At 36.4% G+C, this 21,505-nt stretch overlaps 1 protein-coding gene across 1 annotated transcript in view; it reads left to right on the plus strand.

Annotated features, from left to right (window-relative positions):
- The window catches only part of EXOC4 (exocyst complex component 4), a 923,760-nt gene that overhangs the window by 413,758 nt on the left and 488,497 nt on the right, over positions 1–21,505 (plus strand). The window contains exon 10 of the mRNA XM_006144991.1: positions 2,536–2,632. Coding sequence (XP_006145053.1) covers positions 2,536–2,632 — 97 coding nt within the window. The remainder of the gene's footprint in view (positions 1–2,535; positions 2,633–21,505) is intronic.

Genomic DNA, 21,505 nt, shown 5'->3' on the forward strand with positions numbered 1-21,505 from the left:
GTGATTTTTTTTTTTTAAATCAAAGTAATACTATTTGCGTTAGTTTTGACTCTGCTTTCCTTTTAACTCAACAAAACTTAGCAGGGCTTTAATATCTGTGTTGTAATGCAGTACTACAAGATGGATATTTTTAAATGAAAAAGAAAAAGAGCTCATGATTTTCAATTAAGAGCTGTATATCCCACTATGTTTTCGGTAACTTTTAAGAATAACTATGTTCTGATTAGTTGCTGGAAACAAACCCAATGGTGTTTGTCTAGACTCTTATGCCTCTGGGAAGTCTTGATGATCCAAGGTTGGATTTCTGAAACTTCACATATTTTTACTAGTTGATTTCCAAGATGCCTCAGAGACCAGTAAGACAGATAATAAATCAGGTGAGATGTAGTAGTTATGTTTGGTGTCATGCAAGAACTATAGTAAGAAATAACGTGTTTAATTTAGAAGAAAAAATGAAATATTGTAAGTGCAGCTTGTGAGGCTTTTGAAGAAGCCCTCTAAATAGTATCCGTCTTTTCTGCCAGGGTTCTGAAACTCTGAGTAACATAAGCCAGATAGATGGAAAATGAAACACCACTTTGCACTGTTAAGAAGGAGATAGGTTGTGACTCACATGGGCTTATTAGTAATTGAACATCAACATTAGACAAATGTACTCACCCACTTGCTGGATGACTTCAGTTCTTCTCTGCCGAGGTAGGATCTTTATAGCTAAACTTATCCCAGACAACTCTTACTGTCTACACACATTCTGGTTTCTCAAGTGGAATAAACAAGTTGCCAAGTCAGACATGTCCAGCTTTCTCTTCTCAATTTCTACCAATCAAGAAAGTTACTTCCCCTGGAGTGAATAAAAGGTAGAGTGATGCCAGGAACTGCATGAATTGAACTTCTTTCTAATGGAAACAAGCATGGTTAGTGGTGGGAAAAGCATTTCTTGCCACATGTATAGATATACATATTTTCACATATTTCTCTCTGAAATGAGGATGTATCTTAAATCATTGGCATCTTAATGGCTGCCCACCGGGAAGAAAGTCATGGTGAATTGTTTTGCCTCAGTAATGTGTGAGCTTGATGGTTACTCCTTGAACCATGACCCTTCGATGTTTCAGTTAATGAACCAATTAAGAACCTATTGGAGGAGGGAGTATGGGTTCTGGTTGATATAGGGAAATCTTTTAAAAACCTCTGATAGCTTTCAAGAAATTTGCATTAAACTTTGCAAAATGAGTATCAGCAACATGGAATAAAATACTGGACGCCATGTGGAGCTCTCCTCCAGGTTTGGGACTTGAACCATGGTCAGCCATGTGGGAGTCCAGCGCTTTTATCCACCATGCAACCTGCCAGCCCTGGACATTGACAATTCTAAATTAGGATCATTCAGAAGAACTGTACTTTGAACACTGTGCAGTTTTAATACATTAACCAATTTACTTTTCTTATATTTCTTTATTGCTTGTGCATGAGAGATTCGTAGTAAATATCTATTTGTTTTAAAAGCTAAAGGAGTTGTTTTTGCTTTCAATAAGAGAGATTTTTTTGCTATAGAATGTGTGAGCTCACCGGAGAGAAAAAGAGACAGAAAGTGAGAAATCATCCCCTAGTGGGGATAGGCACACTGCGATCCCTTATCCTCCATTTTCCTCTTTGGATTTTGGGCACACTGGCACACTCACCTGGCTTGAATTTTAAGCCACCAGGTCCAGAACTTGAACCATGGTCAACTATGTCGGAGTCCAGCAATGTAACTATTATACCATCTGCTAATCTCAGGAGTTTTTCAATGAAAAATAAAAAGATCCTAAGACAGGATTGTATAGTTCGCAAGACTTTTTTTCTTAGTAGTACACAAAATACTAGCATATTTTGCAATCAGTGGGGTCTTAGGTTCAATGAAATACAGTCAGTTTTATATGAGTTTCTGTTTGAACCTTTACAATCCAGGACAACTTTAAATGGCATTTCCTCCTCTCCTTGAAAGTTTCTGGTGCCATGGGACCAGCAGGGGGCATAATGCTTACAGCTTGAAACTCACTCTAGGCACATGTGCATAATGCCCAAAATCCTGAGAGGAGAATGGAAGAAAAGGGGTTACAGGGTGACCATCCCCCTAGGGGGGTGATTTCTCACTTTCTGTCTGTCTCTCTGGTGAGTGCATGCGCCCTGTAGGAAAAATCTCTCTTAAAAAAAGGTTGCAAGTTTCAGGTGCTGTATTGTTCACAGTAGACACTGGTGACTAGAGATCAAAATATTAACCTTAACTGAGTTTTAATCTTGTGCTGTTGTTATAAATATGCCATTTACTTTTAATACGCTTTCATGTTTTCACTTCAGAACAAACATTCTGATCTATGCTTTATTCAAGTAATGAAGTCTAGATCAAGTCATACAAAATAGTCTTGTAGATGGTGAAGGTCACTTTTCAAAGACAGCTCTACTTTTAACAGTGGTGTCTCATCTGTTAGACTTGGTTCATTTATTTGTGAAAGTTCCTCTGAGCTAACTCTCTTTTTTTATTTTTTCTCAAAGGAGGTCCTGATGACAACTTAATTGAAGGCGGGGGAACAAAATTTGTCTGCAAACCTGGAGCCAGAAACATTACTGTCATATTCCATCCATTACTAAGGTAAGTCAAGTCCTATGGTGTACTTAGAGAATCAATATTTTCATTATTTATGCTGATGTACTGAATGCCAGTAGTTTAGTTGGCATTGAACAAGTCGTTAAAAAAAAGAAAAAGTTCCATCTTCTAGAGCCTCACTGTACAAGATAGTCGATAAAACAAGTAATATCAGCCCCACTAAGTAGTTACTTATTCTCAAGAGTATTAGCTCCTAAATACTTTTATTTGATTTTCTTTCTTTCGCGCTCCCTGTCCCTGCCCCTCTCTCTCCCCTTTTTCTCTCTTTCTCTCCTTTTCTCTCCTGGTCTGTCACATGCATTGGCAGCCAGTGAGTGGCCCAGTGGATGAATGTAGCCTGCCACCTGTTTCTGTAAATACATTTTTATTGACCACAGTCGTGCTGCTCTGTTTACGTGCTGCCCATAGCTGCTTTTGTGTGCATTTGCAGAGTTGAATTGGTGCCACAGAACCATATGGCCTACAAAGCCTGAAATGTTCACTTTCTGGTCCTTCACAAGAGAAAATTGCTAACCCATAACCTGTCTCCCTTATTCACACTAAAGACTCCAGGTATCTGAGAGTTGACAGGTCTCTGGGCAAGTACGTTTTACAAAGACTGAGAGAGACGCTATCAAGCAGATACATGGTTTTATATATTGAAAGAGAACTTGTTGGTGACTACACTGAAATCCATGATATGTTTATTGTGATGCTGTGAATGTAGGAAAGTAATAATCGATGTTACTTCCATTAAGAAAAATTCTAAGCCCTAAATATCTTTTGAAAGGTACTTTTGGGGAGGAGAAAAAAGGGTGGTTATTGTTCAGTGGAGTCAGAGTTTCGGTTTTGCCACATGATACAATTCTATAGGTATTACATAATGTAATATAGCTAACATCATTGTACTATACATATATTTTGAAGATTGATAGTAAATTTAATGGTTAGTGTTTTTTTTTGACCACAGCAAAAATGGTGCTTTTTAGATTGTATACCTAATGTACTATTAGCTTGCTCTGTAGATAATCAGTATATATTTTGTTCATTTTTATGTATAGATGAAAAACTCCTGGATTTACTAAAAGCTAGCTACCTCAGAATATCACTTTAACTTTCTCTAGTAACTCATGATATTTGAGGTATTTGGAATATCAGTTAAATAAATGTTACAGTATTGGCTGGAGATAATACTGCATGTAGTCTTCCAAAACATAAGCAATTTATTACTAGAATTTTCCTACCTTCTCATTAATAAAGACTAAATTGAAACCGTTAGAACTAGTTAAATTCAAATCTCTTAAGTAATCAATGTTTGGAATTGTATTAGATTACTTTCCCTGGTTGATTTTAATGCAAAAATACAAATATAGATATTAAGAAACTAAAATCAGGGACCAGCAGATGGTATAATGACTATGTCACTGGACTCCCATGTAGTCGACCACAGTTCGAGTCCCAGACCCAGTGGCTTAAACTCACACTGGGCACATGTGCATGCATGCCCAGATCCCGAGAGGAGAATGGAGGAGAAGGGATTGTGATGTGGCCATCCCCCATGGAGGGGTGACTTCTCATTTTCTATCTCTCTGTCTCTGTCTTTCTGGTGAGCGCATACATCCTATAGCAAAAACCTCTCCACAAAAACAAAAAAGAAAAGAAAAAAACTAAAATCTAACTTCCATCCAATAACAATATTTTAGAGATGTCATTAACATTTAAGAAATCTGTTTCAGCAAATATTTCCAGCAAGGAAATTTATTTAATTTAAGAATCATGAAATTAATAAAAAGATTTAAAAGACTTCTTCTCAATAGGTTTAGTTGACATATATAATATAGAATTATATAGAATTTCTAGATTAAATAATGTTGCTTGTAAGTATCAACTGACTATGATAATTAGTTTAGTATTCACTTTCTCTTCCAATTACAATTGATTTTTATTTAGTTAGTGTTACTAATTGTTAGGAAAATGGGAAAATACCCTAATCATTATAGGCATCTTCTAATCTACATTTAACACCATAATTTACTACTAATTTATGCTATAGCTTGGATAAATGGAATTATTCTTCCATTTGTTCCCAAGTGTGGAGGAAACCTTTTAGAAGATTTTTGGCAGTGTTGTCAATAACAATTTTTCAAGCATTTCTTATGTAAGATTTTCCTTTTTTAATGTATAGTTAGCTAAATGAAATATACGAACAAATATAATAAACATATAAGACACACTCACACAAACATGTATCTTAGTACTTATTTCACACTTAATGCACTTTTTTTGGAGAGGATTTTTGCTATAGGGCATATCTGCTAGCCAAAAAGACAGAGAGGGATAGAGAGACTAAAAGTGAGAAATCATCCTCCCTAGGGGTGATGGCCATGCCACCGTCCCCTCTCCTCCATTCTCCTCCTGGGATCTTGGGCATGCACGCACACGTGCCAGGCGTGAGTCAAGCCATTAGGTCTGAAACTCGAACCGCGGTCAGCTACGTGGGAGTCCAGTGACATAACCATTATGCTAACTGCTGGTCCCCAAATGCACTTTTTATAGAAGACCAACAAAGTATAATGTATTACAGTTCTTGATAGTAATTTTTAGTGTTCTATTCATTCTACTTTGCTAGAGAGCTGTTTTATGGCTAGATAATACCCCCCTGTTTTACTCACTTGTTTGGGCTTTACTTTCATTCAGAAATTTAATTAATTATTGATTAGAACTGAAGAAAGTTTTTTTGCATAATATAAATAGTTTACCATTCTTTGTTTATCTGTGGTTCTTTTAATGGAAGTCACAAGAATATTATGTGGAATGTAAGGTAAATTATTCCTTCATAAGCGCATGACCTTATACACTTTAAATTAGCTGTTGGCTCAAATTGCAATTTTGCTTCTTAAACCCATTATAGAGTCTCAGTTGAAAACTAATAATGGGCTTGTGGGACTTCAAATGGCTGAGGTCTTTTGGTAGCGTATATATTTTTATTTTAGATTTTTACACTTCGGGGATTGCTAAGTGTTAATTATTCTATAATTTATTGTTTTTTAAGTTTAGAAGTTTATTTTGGAATTAGAAGAATCAGTCCATATTAGCATATTCATATATTTCATTGTTACTATTATCATTTAAAACTGTTCTCATTTAGTCCTTCATTTACTCACACTCAAGACATGTTTATCAAATATTTATAATGCTTGTTTGCTATTTTCCAACTTAGATGTAAATGCTCATTCAGAAATAGTCTTATTTTTATGAGATTATTTAAATAAAAAGATTCTCCATCCTTTGCCATGCTCATTGCTTTTATTCCATTGCTAGTTCAAAGGCAATGCAATTGCATATTATATATGGCAGTGTATAGGATGGAAAGATGAAAAGAAGGACAGAATTTGAAATTAAAAAGGAAAACCACAATAATATATCTTTGTTCAAGTCTGGGCATCTTCACTTCCATTTTACTAACTGATTATTTATTGAACTCTGAGTATATGCCAGGTCCTAGGGAAATAAAAAATAAGATCATATCCTTGCCTACAATGTACTCTCTTGGTAGGTGTATGAGGACAACAATAAAAAAAAAAAAAAACTTGAAAACACCAAATATTAAAGAAGTTGTAGATCAATGGGATCTCTTAAACCTTGTAGGAGGATGTAAATTGGTAGAACTTCTCTAGAAACCAGTTTGACATTATTGAGATAACACATATCCTGTTTCCCAGTCCTCTCCCCTCTCCTAATCTATTCTCCAGTATGTTTCTGCTTGTATCAAGTGACTCATGTTATTTTCATGCCAATTTGTCAAACTCTTTTCAAATTGATTATGATACGTATTCTTTGTAACTTACATCATATTCCAAAAGTAAGTTCAAAAGGAACTTACTTTTATCCCAAGTCAACATCTATTTATACATCGTGCCGTTTTATTTGCACTGTTTCTTAGTGAACTCAAATATCTTGTCACTGGAAGGGAGAAACTCTTTCAAGTGTATAGGTCTCTCATTCTTCTTTGCTATTTTTCTCCGACGTGTAGTATCACTGGCACTCTGTCTTCCTGAAATTTTGCAGATGACTTTCTAGCTTTTATTTATTAAAAACATTATTTTCATTCAGTTGGCAGTGCATTATTTTAAACCTAGAAGGTTTTATGATTTGAAAAATAGAACCACTTTTCTAAGAATACCACAGAACACGTTCTTGTTATACTTTTGTACTTTTATACATTCTCAGTTTTTTTTTTTTTTTTTTTTTTTTTTTTAATGCTGTCCTCATAAAATTATTGTATAAGGTTGTCAATTCTGGTAATCTTGCAAATGTGTTTTTGTACTGTCTTCATAATCACACAGCGGTCTTATTGCTAGGAAATCTCTCAGGCTGTTGGAGGCGAATGTACTGATTTATAATTTGCTCACTGTTTGTTCACCATTAACTCTGCTGGCCCCTTTCCCTGGATTATTTAACGCCTTTTCTCAGTGCTTTCTGTTTTGGTCAAGCTTGTCACTTAGAGAATGAATTTCTAGAAAGATGGGGTAAAGTTTAACTTGCTTATTTACTTGTAGCCTTCCCAGATTTTGTGTGCAATTAAAGCCTTAATGAGTGCTTTGATAGTAAAAGGTCATCTAATCAGTTGTTTTTGCCTATAGGTCTAAGGGAAGAAAAATGTGTTGAAGCAAATAAGTTTCTAGCCATGCTCGGATACATTCTGCAATACTTTCCCTAAATGCTATGACTAATATCCTTTTCCCCCCACCGACGTGTTTATTGTTTTTGGCTTTCTCTGGAAATCTTCTAGAGAAATACATTGATTCATTCTGATAAATGGAATTTATTTTATGAGCATTTAATTTAGGGAACAGAAGGAAACTATGTTAATGTTGAAATTTGAGTGGCATATTTTCCTTCTTCTGTGTATGTCAGGCATGCATTTAGATTTCCTTCCAAAATTATTATTTTGGAATAATTGCATCATGGTAATCTCTGGAAATCTTCTAGAGAAATACATTGATTCATTCTGATAAATGGAATTTATTTTATGAGCATTTAATTTAGGGAACAGAAGGAAACTATGTTAATGTTGAAATTTGAGTGGCATATTTTCCTTCTTCTGTGTATGTCAGGCATGCATTTAGATTTCCTTCCAAAATTATTATTTCGGAATAATTGCATCATGGTAATTATTTTATTATTATTTCTTTTAGAGAGATTTTTGCTACAGGACATGTATGCTCACCAGAGAGAGACAGAGAAAGTGAGAAATCATCCCCTAGGGTCGATGGCCATGCCACAATCCCTTCTCATCTAGTCTTCTCTTGGGATTTTGAGCACATGTGCACATGTGCGTGGGGTGAATTTTAAGCCACCGGTTTGGGACAAGGACCATGGTGGGCCACATAAAAGTCCAGTGCCTTAACCACTATACCACCTTCTGGCCCCACATCATAGTAATTCTTTCTTTCTTTCTTTTTTTTTTTTATTTTTTTAGAGAGAGAGGTTTTTGCTATAGAGCATGTATACTTGCCAGAGACACAGAGACAAATTACTTTGTGGTCACTGCTTTTGGATCTTTTGGGAAGGAGGTGAAAATTAATTTTTCCCTTTGTTTTTCTATTCTTTTTCACTCCTTATTCTCAGAAAACTTAAAAGTAGATAACATATTGTGTCTTAGCTGTGTTAGTACAGTTTCTTCATAGAGCAAAACATGGGTGAAAACGGAAGTTATTTCTTAAAAATTGAAACACTTCTAGCATCTAACTTAAAGATTCAGAAAATAACCCACTGCGTGCACATGTACCAGTAAGGCACCTTGAGGCTTTTGCTAAATGAAGACAAAGACGTGTCCTTTCTGTTAGGCCCACCACCTCACACCTGCAGGCTCCTGGTTATACAGGTACTGTCATCAAAAACAGGTGCAGGTACCAGCCTCTGTGGCACAATCTGTAGGACTACCAGACTGTACAGCTGGAAGCTACGTGCCAGCTACAGTTTGAATCCTTGACCCGGTCAGCCTGAAAATGCACCAGGATCGTGGTAGGTTAGGGGGAGGAAATGGGGCTTTGAGCCCTGTGGCAGGTGCTTTTCTCTCTCTCTCTCTTATTCATTCTCTCTCTCTCATGTGTTCACATATACTGTATCATTATTTTTTTTTTTAAAAAAAAGCTCTAAGAGACTAAAAGGGGTGATGGGATTTAATGTAGCCCATCCTGCTTTAGATACAACTTCAGTTCCTCCTTTCTGGGACATGAGTAAAGAAGGAGGCCATGCTGAGCCCCAGGAAACTTCCTTGCTGTGTCCTTACATGGCCTTTTCTCCATGCACTGAAGAGAGAATTTTCTAGTGTATCTTCCTCTTCTTACAAGTATACAAGTTTTGATGGATCAGGGCCCCACCCTTATAACCTTGTTTAAACATTAATTACCTCCTGTGGTGCAAAGTCGTTGAATTTCATACTAAGAACAAACTTGAAAATTAATGTAGTAAATGATTTAATTAATCATTCTGTTAGCATGTCAGGCCTCATTTCAGGGGAAAGAGCCTTTGTTTACTGCATGATAGAGAATCCCTTCTCCTCCATTCTCCTCTCGGGATCTTGGGCACGCACGCACACGCGCCCGGTGTGAGATTTAAGCCACCGGGTCCGAGACGCGAACCGCGGTCAATTACGTGGGAGTCCAGCGACATAGCCATTACGCTAACTGCTGGTTCCCTAAACATTAATTACCTCCTGTGGCGCAAAGTCGCTGAATTTCATACTAAGAACAAACTTGAAAATTAATGTAGTAAATGATTTAATTAATCATTCTGTTAGCATGTCAGGCCTCATTTCAGTGGAAAGAGCCTTTGTTTACTGCATGATAGAGAGGCTGGACTACTGAGAGTGAGGAGTGGGGTGGAGAGGAGTGAGCATGTTCTCATTTTTAAAATTAATTAATTAAGTAATTTGATTTTTGCCATATGGTACATGTACTCACCAGAGGGAGAGAGAGAGGCAGTGATGGAGAAGGTGAGAAATCACCCCTCATCGGTGATGGCCACACCTCAATCTGTTCTCCTCCTGTTATTTTGGGCAAACACACACGTGTAGCTGGCCTGAGTCTTAAGCCTCTGGTTTGAGACTTGAATCGCAGTCGGCCATGTGGGAGTCCAGCAATGTAACCATTATGCCATCTGCTGGTCCCGAATTGCCTATGTTTTTTAAGAGCTGCTTGAACTTAGGAGGACAGGAAATAGCTGAAACTAAACTGGAAGCAATGGAAGGATCCAGAAGTGATTATTCCAGTTATGTAGTAATTTCTGTTTATAAAAATGATATTCTGAAATAATTCACAGCTGTGATTTACATTTTTATTTTATCCTTGTTGTTTCATTTTTTATAGTTCTTGTAATATTGCATTACCAATACTTCCAGATAAAGAGCATATAAAATTTGTCATTATAATTAAGCAAAAGAAAGTTTATGACATTATTTATCTGTTTAGCAAAATTTATTGGGTATTTACTTTATACTAAATCCTCTTCATCCAGCAATCAATAAGTCTTTGCCCTGGTAGAATTCAGTGTAGTGGAAAAGTCAGACAATAATTCCGTAAACTAATATACATGGGGGGCCGGCAGGTGGCATGATGGTTAAAGGTGCTGGACTCCCAAATGGCCCATCACAGTTTGGGTCCCGGACCTGACAGCTTGCTTTCTCACTTTCCCTCTATCCCTATTTAAATAATAATAGTAATAATTAATAAACTTAAAAATTAAAAAAAAACAACTAATACACTTGGAAAACATTATCAGGTAGTGACAGTTTTATAAAGAACAGCTGAGAAAAGTTAGGAATAAGATAGTGATAGTGAGTGAGAGCTGAAGCACTATTTTAGATGGAGTGAACTGGCAAGGCCTTTCTGAGAACATGACATCTGATTAGATTTGAAATGAAATGAGGGTGGAAGCCACATGGATATCCGGGGGAGAATAACCAAGGCAGAGGAACTGGTAGCCCAAAAGAAGATGAATACATTCAAGGAACAGCAAAAACTCATGTGAATAGGGTTGTGTGCTGCAGGAGTGCATATTTAAGGTTATGGGTTAGGAACTTGTGCTCACAGTAGTCAAGATAAATATGATCTCCATGTTGCTTGTACAAAGAGGACGTTTTAGTTTTTAAAGAATCTTTTGTGACTGTATCTGGAATTTCCAAAGGTTTTGAAGGCTTACAATACCTAATAATACTGGCTGTCAGGAGAAATTATTTTCTAAGACTTTGTCTTACTGGACTTGAGGTTCTCAGGAACCCCTGTTTGTTATTGTTGTTTGTTTATTTATTTATTTATTTTTTGGAGAGGTTTTATGTTATAGGGTGCATGCGCTCGCCAGATAGACAGAGACAGAGACAGAAAGTGAGAAAGTGGAAAAGTCAGACAATAATTCCGTAAACTAATATACATGGGGGGCCGGCAGGTGGCATGATGGTTAAAGGTGCTGGACTCCCAAATGGCCCATCACAGTTTGGGTCCCGGACCTGACAGCTTGCTTTCTCACTTTCCCTCTGGTTAAATTTAAATAATAATAGTAATAATTAATAAACTTAAAAATTAAAAAAAAACAACTAATACACTTGGAAAACATTATCAGGTAGTGACAGTTTTATAAAGAACAGCTGAGAAAAGTTAGGAATAAGATAGTGATAGTGAGTGAGAGCTGAAGCACTATTTTAGATGGAGTGAACTGGCAAGGCCTTTCTGAGAACATGACATCTGATTAGATTTGAAATGAAATGAGGGTGGAAGCCACATGGATATCCGGGGGAGAATAACCAAGGCAGAGGAACTGGTAGCCCAAAAGAAGATGAATACATTCAAGGAACAGCAAAAACTCATGTGAATAGGGTTGTGTGCTGCAGGAGTGCATATTTAAGGTTATGGGTTAGGAACTTGTGCTCACAGTAGTCAAGATAAATATGATCTCCATGTTGCTTGTACAAAGAGGACGTTTTAGTTTTTAAAGAATCTTTTGTGACTGTATCTGGAATTTCCAAAGGTTTTGAAGGCTTACAATACCTAATAATACTGGCTGTCAGGAGAAATTATTTTCTAAGACTTTGTCTTACTGGACTTGAGGTTCTCAGGAACCCCTGTTTGTTATTGTTGTTTGTTTATTTATTTATTTATTTTTTGGAGAGGATTTATGTTATAGGGTGCATGCGCTCGCCAGATAGACAGAGACAGAGACAGAGAGTGAGAAATCACCCCCCAGGGGAGATGGCCACACCGCAATCCCCTCTCCTCCATTCTCCTCTCGGGATCTTGGGCACGCATGTACACCCGCCCGGCGTGAGTTTAAGCCACCGGGTCCGGGACTCGAACCGTGGTCAACTACGTGGGAGTCCAGTGACATAGCCATTACGCTAACTCCTGGTCCCAGGAACCCCTGTTTTTAATGGTAAAGTCATTGTCATTACTCTATCTTCATAATGAAAATCCTTCATCTCTCCTTAACAATTATAAATCTATAAATGGAAATTGAACCGTTGATAAGACCTGCTCTAACAGTATTATACAATCATACTGGGCAAATGTTAGGACACTAGTCTATCAAGATTCATTAAGGAGTCATCCTCTGTGGCATTTCAGATATATAAGAGTTTCTAAAGAATAACTGTTACTAACTATAGATTATTATTTTCTCACAAAGAAATACTAGGTTGTTGAAAAAGTCATGATGCATTTTTGCATAGAAAAAGTTCACCATGATTTTTCCAAAAACCCAATAATAAGATCTAGTAGGCTACTTTGCAGAAGGACTGTTTCGTTTTTGTTTGTTCATTTTGTTGATTTTTTTTTTTTTGGTAATAAATTTTGCCAACATATATATCAAGTTTACAGAGAATAATACTGGGAAAATGACTTTCCTATTACATATACTAGTTTCAACTTGGTCTAGCACAAAAAGTCATTTTAACTTTTTAAAAACTTACTCACGAGAGAATTAATTTGGTAAGACCATTTTAGGTCTCCCAAAATTCAAATCTGTGTTCTTGAAACATCCTGAATTTTGGCCCTTCACGGTCTTTTCTTTTTCAAATCCTTTCTTAATATTACTTTCACAAAGAAGGGATGGAACAGTGGTTTAGTTGTATGCTGTATGGGTGAAAAAGACAATGAATATTGGCCAAAAGGAGTACTAAATACATTATGAGATTGTCTAGTAAATATCTGTTGATTTGAAATGAATGTTTTTTAAATTGATAATGAAAAAAATGTAAAGGAAATGAGTTTGTCGTTGATAATGATATAGAAATATATTAATCTGTCTTTCATACCCCAAAACAGCATATGTAGTTTTTGTTTGTTTTAGAAAGATTTTTGTTATAGGGCGCATGTGCTTGCCAGAGACAGAAAGTGAGAAATCATCCCTCTCAGGGGGATGGCCATGCTGTAGTCCCTTTTCTTTCGTTCTCCTCTTGGATTTTGGGCACGCATGTACATGTGCCCAGTGTGAATTGTAAGCCATAGGGTCTGGGACTTGAACTGCAGTCAACTACGTAGAAATCCAGAGATGTAACCATTATGCCATGTGCTGGTCCTACATATGCTAGTTTTTAAAGTATGTTCTTAACTCTGTCATAAGTGACAAAAATGTTTGTTATGGAAGTATAATGGCAATTTTAGAAATTTACTTTTTAAAACAACATGGATCTTAAAATACTGTTCTTGTAACTTAGAATCATATTTTTGTTTTAATAGCTTTTTATTGGAAACTGGGATACTTTTTTCCTTTTTCTTTCTGTTGTTAACCCATATTGAAAGATTGTGGTTGAATAAAATAACTTTTGCTTATTATTCTTTCATAAAGTATGAAAGTCCCAAGTTTATGAAACCTTTGTTAAAGAGGTATTTGCTTTAACATCTTTCTTTTAACCGCCTACCCTGTTTCTGTTAGATTTTTTTTTCACTTTTGTTTAGAAAGTGTATAGTAGCCCCTGGATCATTTCTTCATATCTCATGTGTGTATGTGTGTGTGTGTATAGTTTGTTTTGAAAGAGATTTTAAACTTGTGTATTTAGATTAGACTTGAATTTCACAAACTGAAATCACTCTCCTGTATTTCTTTTCACAATATTTTTTATGTTTGAGAAATACAGAAAAGTTGCCCACACATATCAGTTTGATGTGTGCATTGATATTTGGCAGAATATTATTCTGGCTGTTCACAGGTATGTGATATTTTTATAGATACGATTGTTCTTAATGAGCTAAAGCGTATATAGACATTTTGAAAGATGTTGGTGATTAGATAGTCTAGCAAATAACACTGTGGATCATACATTATTCATGCATGGGAGGAAATGTGGCCACTTTGTTGCATTTTTATGAAACAATGGTTTTTCCCCCCTGTCTTCAGAATTATGAAAAATATTGCTATTTTTTCCACTATCTAACCTCCAAGACCTATGAAGCACTGAGTGGTGGTGTATTTAGATTTGAAAGCCACATTTGAATAACTGCCTTAGAATTTATATAATTTTTAATCTTCACATTAGCCAACTTTTGGAGATTAAATACATATTTTCACTCTAAGCTCTTTTTTTTAACTTAGGGATCTTACGAGTATATCGTATGATGGACTTTTTAACCAGTGCTTACAACTAACCAGCAGTTTTATATTACTGAGTGACATAGAGACCCAATCAAGGCTTTAACCGACATATTGCAACAATGTCAAAAGAAGTAAGACACATCTATCTAGTTAATAAAAAATTATAGGCTCTTTCTTCCAAAAAATGATAAGAGAAATTGGAAACGTTAGTGAAAAGCAGAAGATTTTATATCTATTTTCCAATATGTAAAGATCTATTATTTTCATTTTGTTCTTTGTTGCTTTGTATGTATAGTTAAGTATTAAAGAGATTCAGCTCTGTATGATTATTTTCTCCGGAGTAAGTCGGCAGCAGTAGGAAAGCATGGAAGGACAGTATCCTTCCGAAGTGCTAAACTGTCAACTAAGTTCGGGATGTAGTTAACGGAAACTGACCTATCAGGACCTGCGTTCTTTAGATCAATGACTTTAAGTCTTGCTAATATCCTGTGCAACTTTAAAGCTCTGGATAGATTTTGTTTTTCTGATATTGCACATTTGGATTATATTTTTTAGTCTTCAACTTAAGGTTAGCGGTATCATTGACAGGGTCGAGGATTTCCAGGTGTCTTCTGTGCCAGTTCAGCACTGACTTTCTTCTTTCTCATGTAGGCGTAAGAAGGGAATTCATTCCATGGCTGTATCTGGAGCCCTTAGAAGAGGAGTTCTCCCCTCCCCACCATATAGCTTCTTCTACCTTCTTTCTTTTTCCTTCTTCGCTCCTATCTCTGGTTTTTGTTTGTTTGTTTTTGCCAGTAACTGGTACATATGAATATAACAACTCTTTCAGTGACTTAAGGCACAGAGAAAGCTGGCTTTCTTTTGCTATAAAAGCTATTAGGGAACTAAAACTGTATTTACAAAACCATCATGACTTTACTGCTGTAATTTTTAAACTGGATTTAAGCTCACATTTCAGCTTAACTGAAAGTTAATAACTTTTTCTTAAATTTAATCTGTTAAATCTTATCTCTGTCAGTTAACATCATAGGAAGCTTACACATAAGAAACAATAGAAAAGAGTCTTTTTGATGCAAAAATGTTTTGTATGCTGCTTTTTATGTATTCTCAACATGTATTTATCTTTGGACTGCAATAGGCAAAATATGCTTATTCAGCATTCAATGAAATATGTTTACGTCCAGCCACAGGCCCATTTCCATCTGATTTTGAGATCTAAATTGATAATGTAATTTGGTATCAAAAATAACACAGGCATACCTCGAGGAAAAATACAGTCTGTGCCTTTAATAACTTACATTCCTTTGAGTGTTGACTACACTTTGTTTCTTGGTGCAATTTGGAAGATTATTTTACCATTCCCTTTGTTTCTTAGGAACCCACCCCCCACGTTACATACACTTGCCTTTAAATTTTGTTTTCTTGTTTTTGCTTTGCATACTATGTTACTGAGCTTCTGTGCAATACCAAGGACTCTTCCTTGGTGATTTTCCACTTTTTTACTTGCATTTATTGTCATTTGAACATTTGATCACTAATACCCCCTACTATTTTTTAATGTGTCATATTGCAAGTGAAATCTTTTCTACTTCATAGTCAAAATTTATAATAATTTTTCTTGTTTTCTAGTTAAAAACAAACAAGCAAGCAAAATGAATCCCCAAACTAAGCAATAATATTTTCTGGAGACTTTGTTATTTAATATGTGAAAAGATAATTATTTGATTCCAGCAAGACAAGTGAGAACAGGAAGTTGAAAAGATGAATAGAGATGGAAGCATGACAAAAGAAGATAGATTTTTAAAAAAGAAAATTTTAAAGAATTATTTTATTTAAATTTATTTATTATTATTATTTGTTTTAATTTGACTAGAGAAAGACACAGAGAAAGTGAGAAAGCAAGCTGCCAGGTCCGATACTCAAACCATGGTCAGCCATGTGGGAGTCCAGCATCTTTAACCATCATACCACCTACCAGCTCCGGAAGATAGTTTTTAAATTATCGTTTTTTGTTTTTGTTTTTGTTTTTTTGTAAGAGCAGCAGTTTTAAACTTAGAAATACTTGATTTGTCTGTCTTTCATTTTATACTTGAAGTAGATACTGGAGTTTTTGATGTCCTCAATTTGTTTTCAGTAATTGAGGAAGAACAGTAATAATTTGACAGTTACTCTTAAAATTTTTTCTAGGTTTTTGTCACAGGGCATGTGTGCTTGCCAAAAAGAGAGCGAGAGGAAGTAATTATCCCCCAGAGGGCATGGTTGCCAGAAACAGAGAGAGGATGTGAGAAATTATTCCCTAGGCGGCATGGCCAGGCCACCATCCCTCCTCCATTCTCTTCTAGAGATTTTGGGTGCATAAGCACATACGCCCAGACTGCTTTTCAAGCCACCAGGTCTGGGACTGGAACCATGGTCAGCCATGTGGGAGTCCAGTGCCTTGACCACCACACCACTTGCTGGCCCCAGCAGTTACTGTTTTTTAACTCAAAGAGTGTTCTTTACACGCTATTCCTGTAAGCTATACATTATAAATAGATGAGAAAGTATTTGATAATGGCAAGAAGAAAAAATGTAATGTCAGAAAGTTTCTAAGATATCACTCTTTAGTGAAAGAATATGGAACTATTTGATTTATTTGGACTCTGTGAGTCAGAATCTGTAAACATTTTACAAGCTAATAATTTTGAAAATTTTATTGATATATGAAAACATATATTAACTATTGGGTCCTTGGAAAAGTCTGGACACATTTTTGCATAGGAAAACATAGAAAAATACGTCATGACTTTTCTGATGACCCAGTATGTACTTACATATATATTCATATGTTTGTATAGACTTTTAAATGTATCTACAAGTGTAAGTGATGACCCAAATCAAGGTATAGGTTATTGCTGTAGATTATTCTGGGGAGAAGACTTGCCCATATTTTCAAGTCAATAATACCCTTCCCTAAGAAGTAACCACTATTCTGCCTGCCATTAAATAGACTGGTTTTGCTGATGCTTAAACTTCATATGAATTGACTCTTGTGACATGTTTGGCATTAACAGAAGTTGCCTGTTTTGTTAAATTAAAGAGATTTCAACACGAAAATAGGTAAAATTATATTATCCCATAATTAAGAAATGTTTTTTTGTAAGAAAAGATGGCAACTTTAACTCAACATTCCTAAGCAGACGTCGATATGTAAACTAGTTTTTGAAAATACTAGATTCAGTTCCAGAGGGAAGGATGAAGGTTGACCTGTTGGATTAACCAAGAGCCAGGTAGAGGAACAGCATTGAAAGCATTGAACAGGAGCAGTTCAGTTGAGAGACTCTAACATAATCTTAGTGAGTAGGGAATTTACTCTTTTTATAAGTTTATTTGTTTATTTGTGCCATGACTGAGTGAGTGTGAGAGAGAGAGAGAAAGAGAGGAGAAAAGGAGAGAAGAGAGAGAGAAAAAAAAAAGAGAGCGAGTGAGCACCTTACCTCTGCAGGGTTTCAGTGATCCTCCCCAGCCTCAGATGATGGGCATGCGTATCCTCTGCCTACTCTGGGAGGTCTGCTGGACCTGAACTAGGAACCTCCCCATGTGGAATCACCTTGTAGAACATCGCATTTTACTGCCGCTCGACAGGCTGACCCCAGGAATTTACTTTTGTTGACTGCAGGATCTACAATGAGCATGGCCTGGTCTGTAACTGGTAGTAAAAGTGTTTTGAGTAAATGAACAAATGCATCATAGGCAAGTTGTGAGGGCAGTTTTAGAAGTGCAAAGGCAACTGGGTGGATATCGACTATTCTTTCAGTTTGTCTTTGGAATCTTGCATTTTAATACTTTGTATAAAAAGATATGTATTTTTAATCTCGTTTTATTAGTCCTGAGCCTGTTTACACCTTGCTTTCCTTTTACTAACTGATTCCTAGGATATACTGTATTCTGTACAGTCACATCTGTAGCCTCTCCAGGTGGCCACTAGGATCCCTGTCAGCTGCAGTGCCACACCAGTCACCCGCAGCTCTCTCACTCCATCCACCATGCTCAGGCTGTTGGCTCAGTGAAGCCATCAATACCTCGTTTGCATATTCTATTTAATTTTGCTTTTTTGCATTTGTGTGAAAAATGGTGGAAAAAATTCTAAATGTAAGAGTATCTAAGAATAGCAAAGAAAATTGTATGAAAAGAGGCCACTAAATCCATCCTTTAGAAACAAATTAGAAATGCCGAGCAGGTTTGATAGAGGTACATCAATGCTCCGAAATGCATATAAGTGAATCTACAGTTCCTTTTTATTTTGAAGCTTTTAAGAAAATTGAAATGAAGATTTCACTGAAGATTAAAAAGGAACCAATACCATTCTCTCAAACTGGGGGGTCCCCCTGCTTTATAAGCCTTAACTCATTACATTTTCATGTCTTTTTTTCATGGTTTTGATTGACATGTTGATTTTTGAGATGCATTTTCAACATTCAATGCAAATTGACTGTACTTAAACTGAATTTGGGGGAAAATATTCTTCAACTTAGTCACATTTTTCTGTTATTTTATTTTCCGTTCATTTATTCTAAGTATATTTATATACTTAAATCAGAAATAAATGTAAGGTTGTGACCTTTATTTTCTTTGTTATACTTTTCTATATTTTCTCAATTTATTACAAGGAGTACATAGCTCTTTTCTAACTATAAACTTAGTCAAAAGGGAGATGCTAGCCTATAAGGTCACTATCTATAGAATATAAACAATAATAACTTTATTACTATGATTTTGACAGTCACTTAAATATAAAAAGGGTATAATCACATTAATGGATGACATTTAAGTAGTAATTTGCAAAATACCTCTAAGCTGAATGTCTTATGTGGTCCTCTTAACAACCCCCAGGGATAGTTGCAGGAAGGCAGATTACTATTCTGTTTTAGGGATGAGGCCTGCACTGTCACTTCTTCGTTCAGTGTCACAGTATTGGAGGCAAGACTTACACCTGCGGATCTGCTTCTGATTCCATGTTTTCTGCATTGTGATAGATTTGGAGTTCATGCCGGAAGAGAGCCATTCCAAGGAACTCAGTGGGATGTACCACAAGGTGATTTAAGGATCCAGGCCATTTCCACTTTGTGGCTTCTCTCAGACCCTCAGAAGACCTTCTATTTAGTTACTGAGAAAAATAGGACTGTAGAAGAACTTTTTTTTGTTGTTGTTAGTTTATGCATTTATTTCTTCTTCAGTGAGCAAGTGAGAGAAAGAGAGAGAACACCCTTAACAAGGTCCCGATACTCTTATCCTCCCCCCCGCCTTCAGCCAGACCTGGATCACTGGCATACAGGTGCCTGCATGCATAAGCATAAGGAGGTTTCAGACTTGACCCAGTAGCCTTCTCCTGTGGGATTGCCTTAGAGAGTATTGCATTTTATTGCTAAGTCACCATCTAGCCCTGGGGAAGAGCTATCTTTTTTTTTCCTTAAGGTTTTTGCCATAGTGTACACACATGCTTTCTGAAGAGACAGACGGTGAGAGGGAAAGTGAGAGATCACCCCTCTAGGGGGGATGACCATGCCAGGGTCCCTTCTTCATTCTCCTTTTGGGATTTTGGGCATGCACACACACACTCCTGGCATGAGTTTCAAGCCGTTTGAACTGGGACTCGATCTATGATGCCACGTGGGAATCCAGTGCCTCAACCACCACACTACTTGCTGACCCCAAAGAACTGTGTTTTTAGCTTCATTTGTTACATTTTTCTGTGCGCTTCCTGTAGTCTGTTTGGCTATCCTAAACTATTTGAAGTTTATAAACCACAGTACTGTCATACCTCTATTTCTTTGTATGTGCTTTCTTGCTGTCTTTATGTCTTTTACCTCCTGCTTTGTCTGGTGAATTTCTACTCATTCCTTAGCAACCTCTTTTGTGGGAAACCTTCTTACATCTCTTTTATTCCTCTTCTTCTCTCAGAGGTTCCTTTTCTTTTTCTCTGTGTTTTTGCAGGACCTAGAATATAAATTATGACAAGCATTTACTCTTGTCTCTTTCTTCCTTGTAAAGTTGATACTATTGACCATTTTTGATTGGCTTTGCATACCGAGGTCTTAGATGGTGTTGCACACACAAGAGATCCTCAATAGATATTGGTTGAGTGAATCAATAATGTGAATTGTTCATGGAGAGCAATGTCATCTAGTTCTCACTATCAAAACCAGGATAAAGTGGGCAGACAGCTGGTTGCTAGGTGGTGGTTAGATACAGTAGATGGCTCAGATTTGATGCTCATACTTGCCTTTCGGTCATTGCCTTCTAATAGATTTGCATCCTGTTTTCTTTCTCAGGGTTGCTTTTGATATCCAAACAGACAAATTCCAAATATGCATTTCTGAATGTGTTTTGTGACAAAGTTGTTTAAAGAGTACTAATTCTTGTTTAGGTCATTATGAAGATGAGGAGGAAACCGAGAAAGTCACTTCTTTTGCTATGTTTAGTGCTGTATGTTAGCTGACAGGCTGCCTGTGTTTGATCAAAAATGATAGTGTATAAACTCTGTAAGGTAGACCATTAATTTGCCGTGACAGCACCTGAAGCTTCTCCTTTCCTCCCCTCCCAAGCCCAAGTGCTCATATTAGGGGAACCTCCTCTGTGAGATGTTTGTTTAATGTCGCCTGTCAGAAAAGGTGCTCGATGAGTCAGTCAGGTTTGAAGTTTGCAAACATGCTTCCACCTTACTGAACATAACAAAGGCTGTCAAAATGTTATTTCCCTATATTTTCCCTTCTCTCTAGAAGAAAAGCCACTACAGATGTAAATGTTCGAGGAATTCATCATAGGGTTTGCAGGTTTTATTCATAGTCTGGACTGGGAAGGAAGGCTCTGTTGACACTTCGGACATCTTTACAGCATCACATGTGAACATTAATAGTTTATGCCAATACTAAGGACTTCTTTTCTTCCAAATACGAGTTGTAGCTCATGATCTGCTTTCTCTGAAAAAGAAAATGTAACCTTTTCCAAATGACCTTACTTTGTCTAAAATTTCTGTTTATTTTTTTCTTTTGGTTTCTTCTCAGTTTCCTACATGCTGTTTACCAAAACTGCTCTTGGAAATTATCCACATGTGTACAAACTTAGGAGTGGATGGAATTTACATCTTGCGATATGCATATTTCAGATATTATTTTATATTGTGGATGATGGATAACTACGAAGAGAAAAACCAATTACTCTTCAAAATATGATTAGTCACCTCCGCCCTGGAGAAGTCTGTATTTGGTTGTGACAAAGCTAGTGCTCTGCCCTCTGTAAAGACAAGAAAGAGAA

The sequence above is a fragment of the Tupaia chinensis genome, unplaced genomic scaffold (assembly GCF_000334495.1).
Source record: "Tupaia chinensis unplaced genomic scaffold, TupChi_1.0 Scaffold000140_1, whole genome shotgun sequence".
NCBI lineage: Eukaryota > Metazoa > Chordata > Mammalia > Scandentia > Tupaiidae > Tupaia > Tupaia belangeri.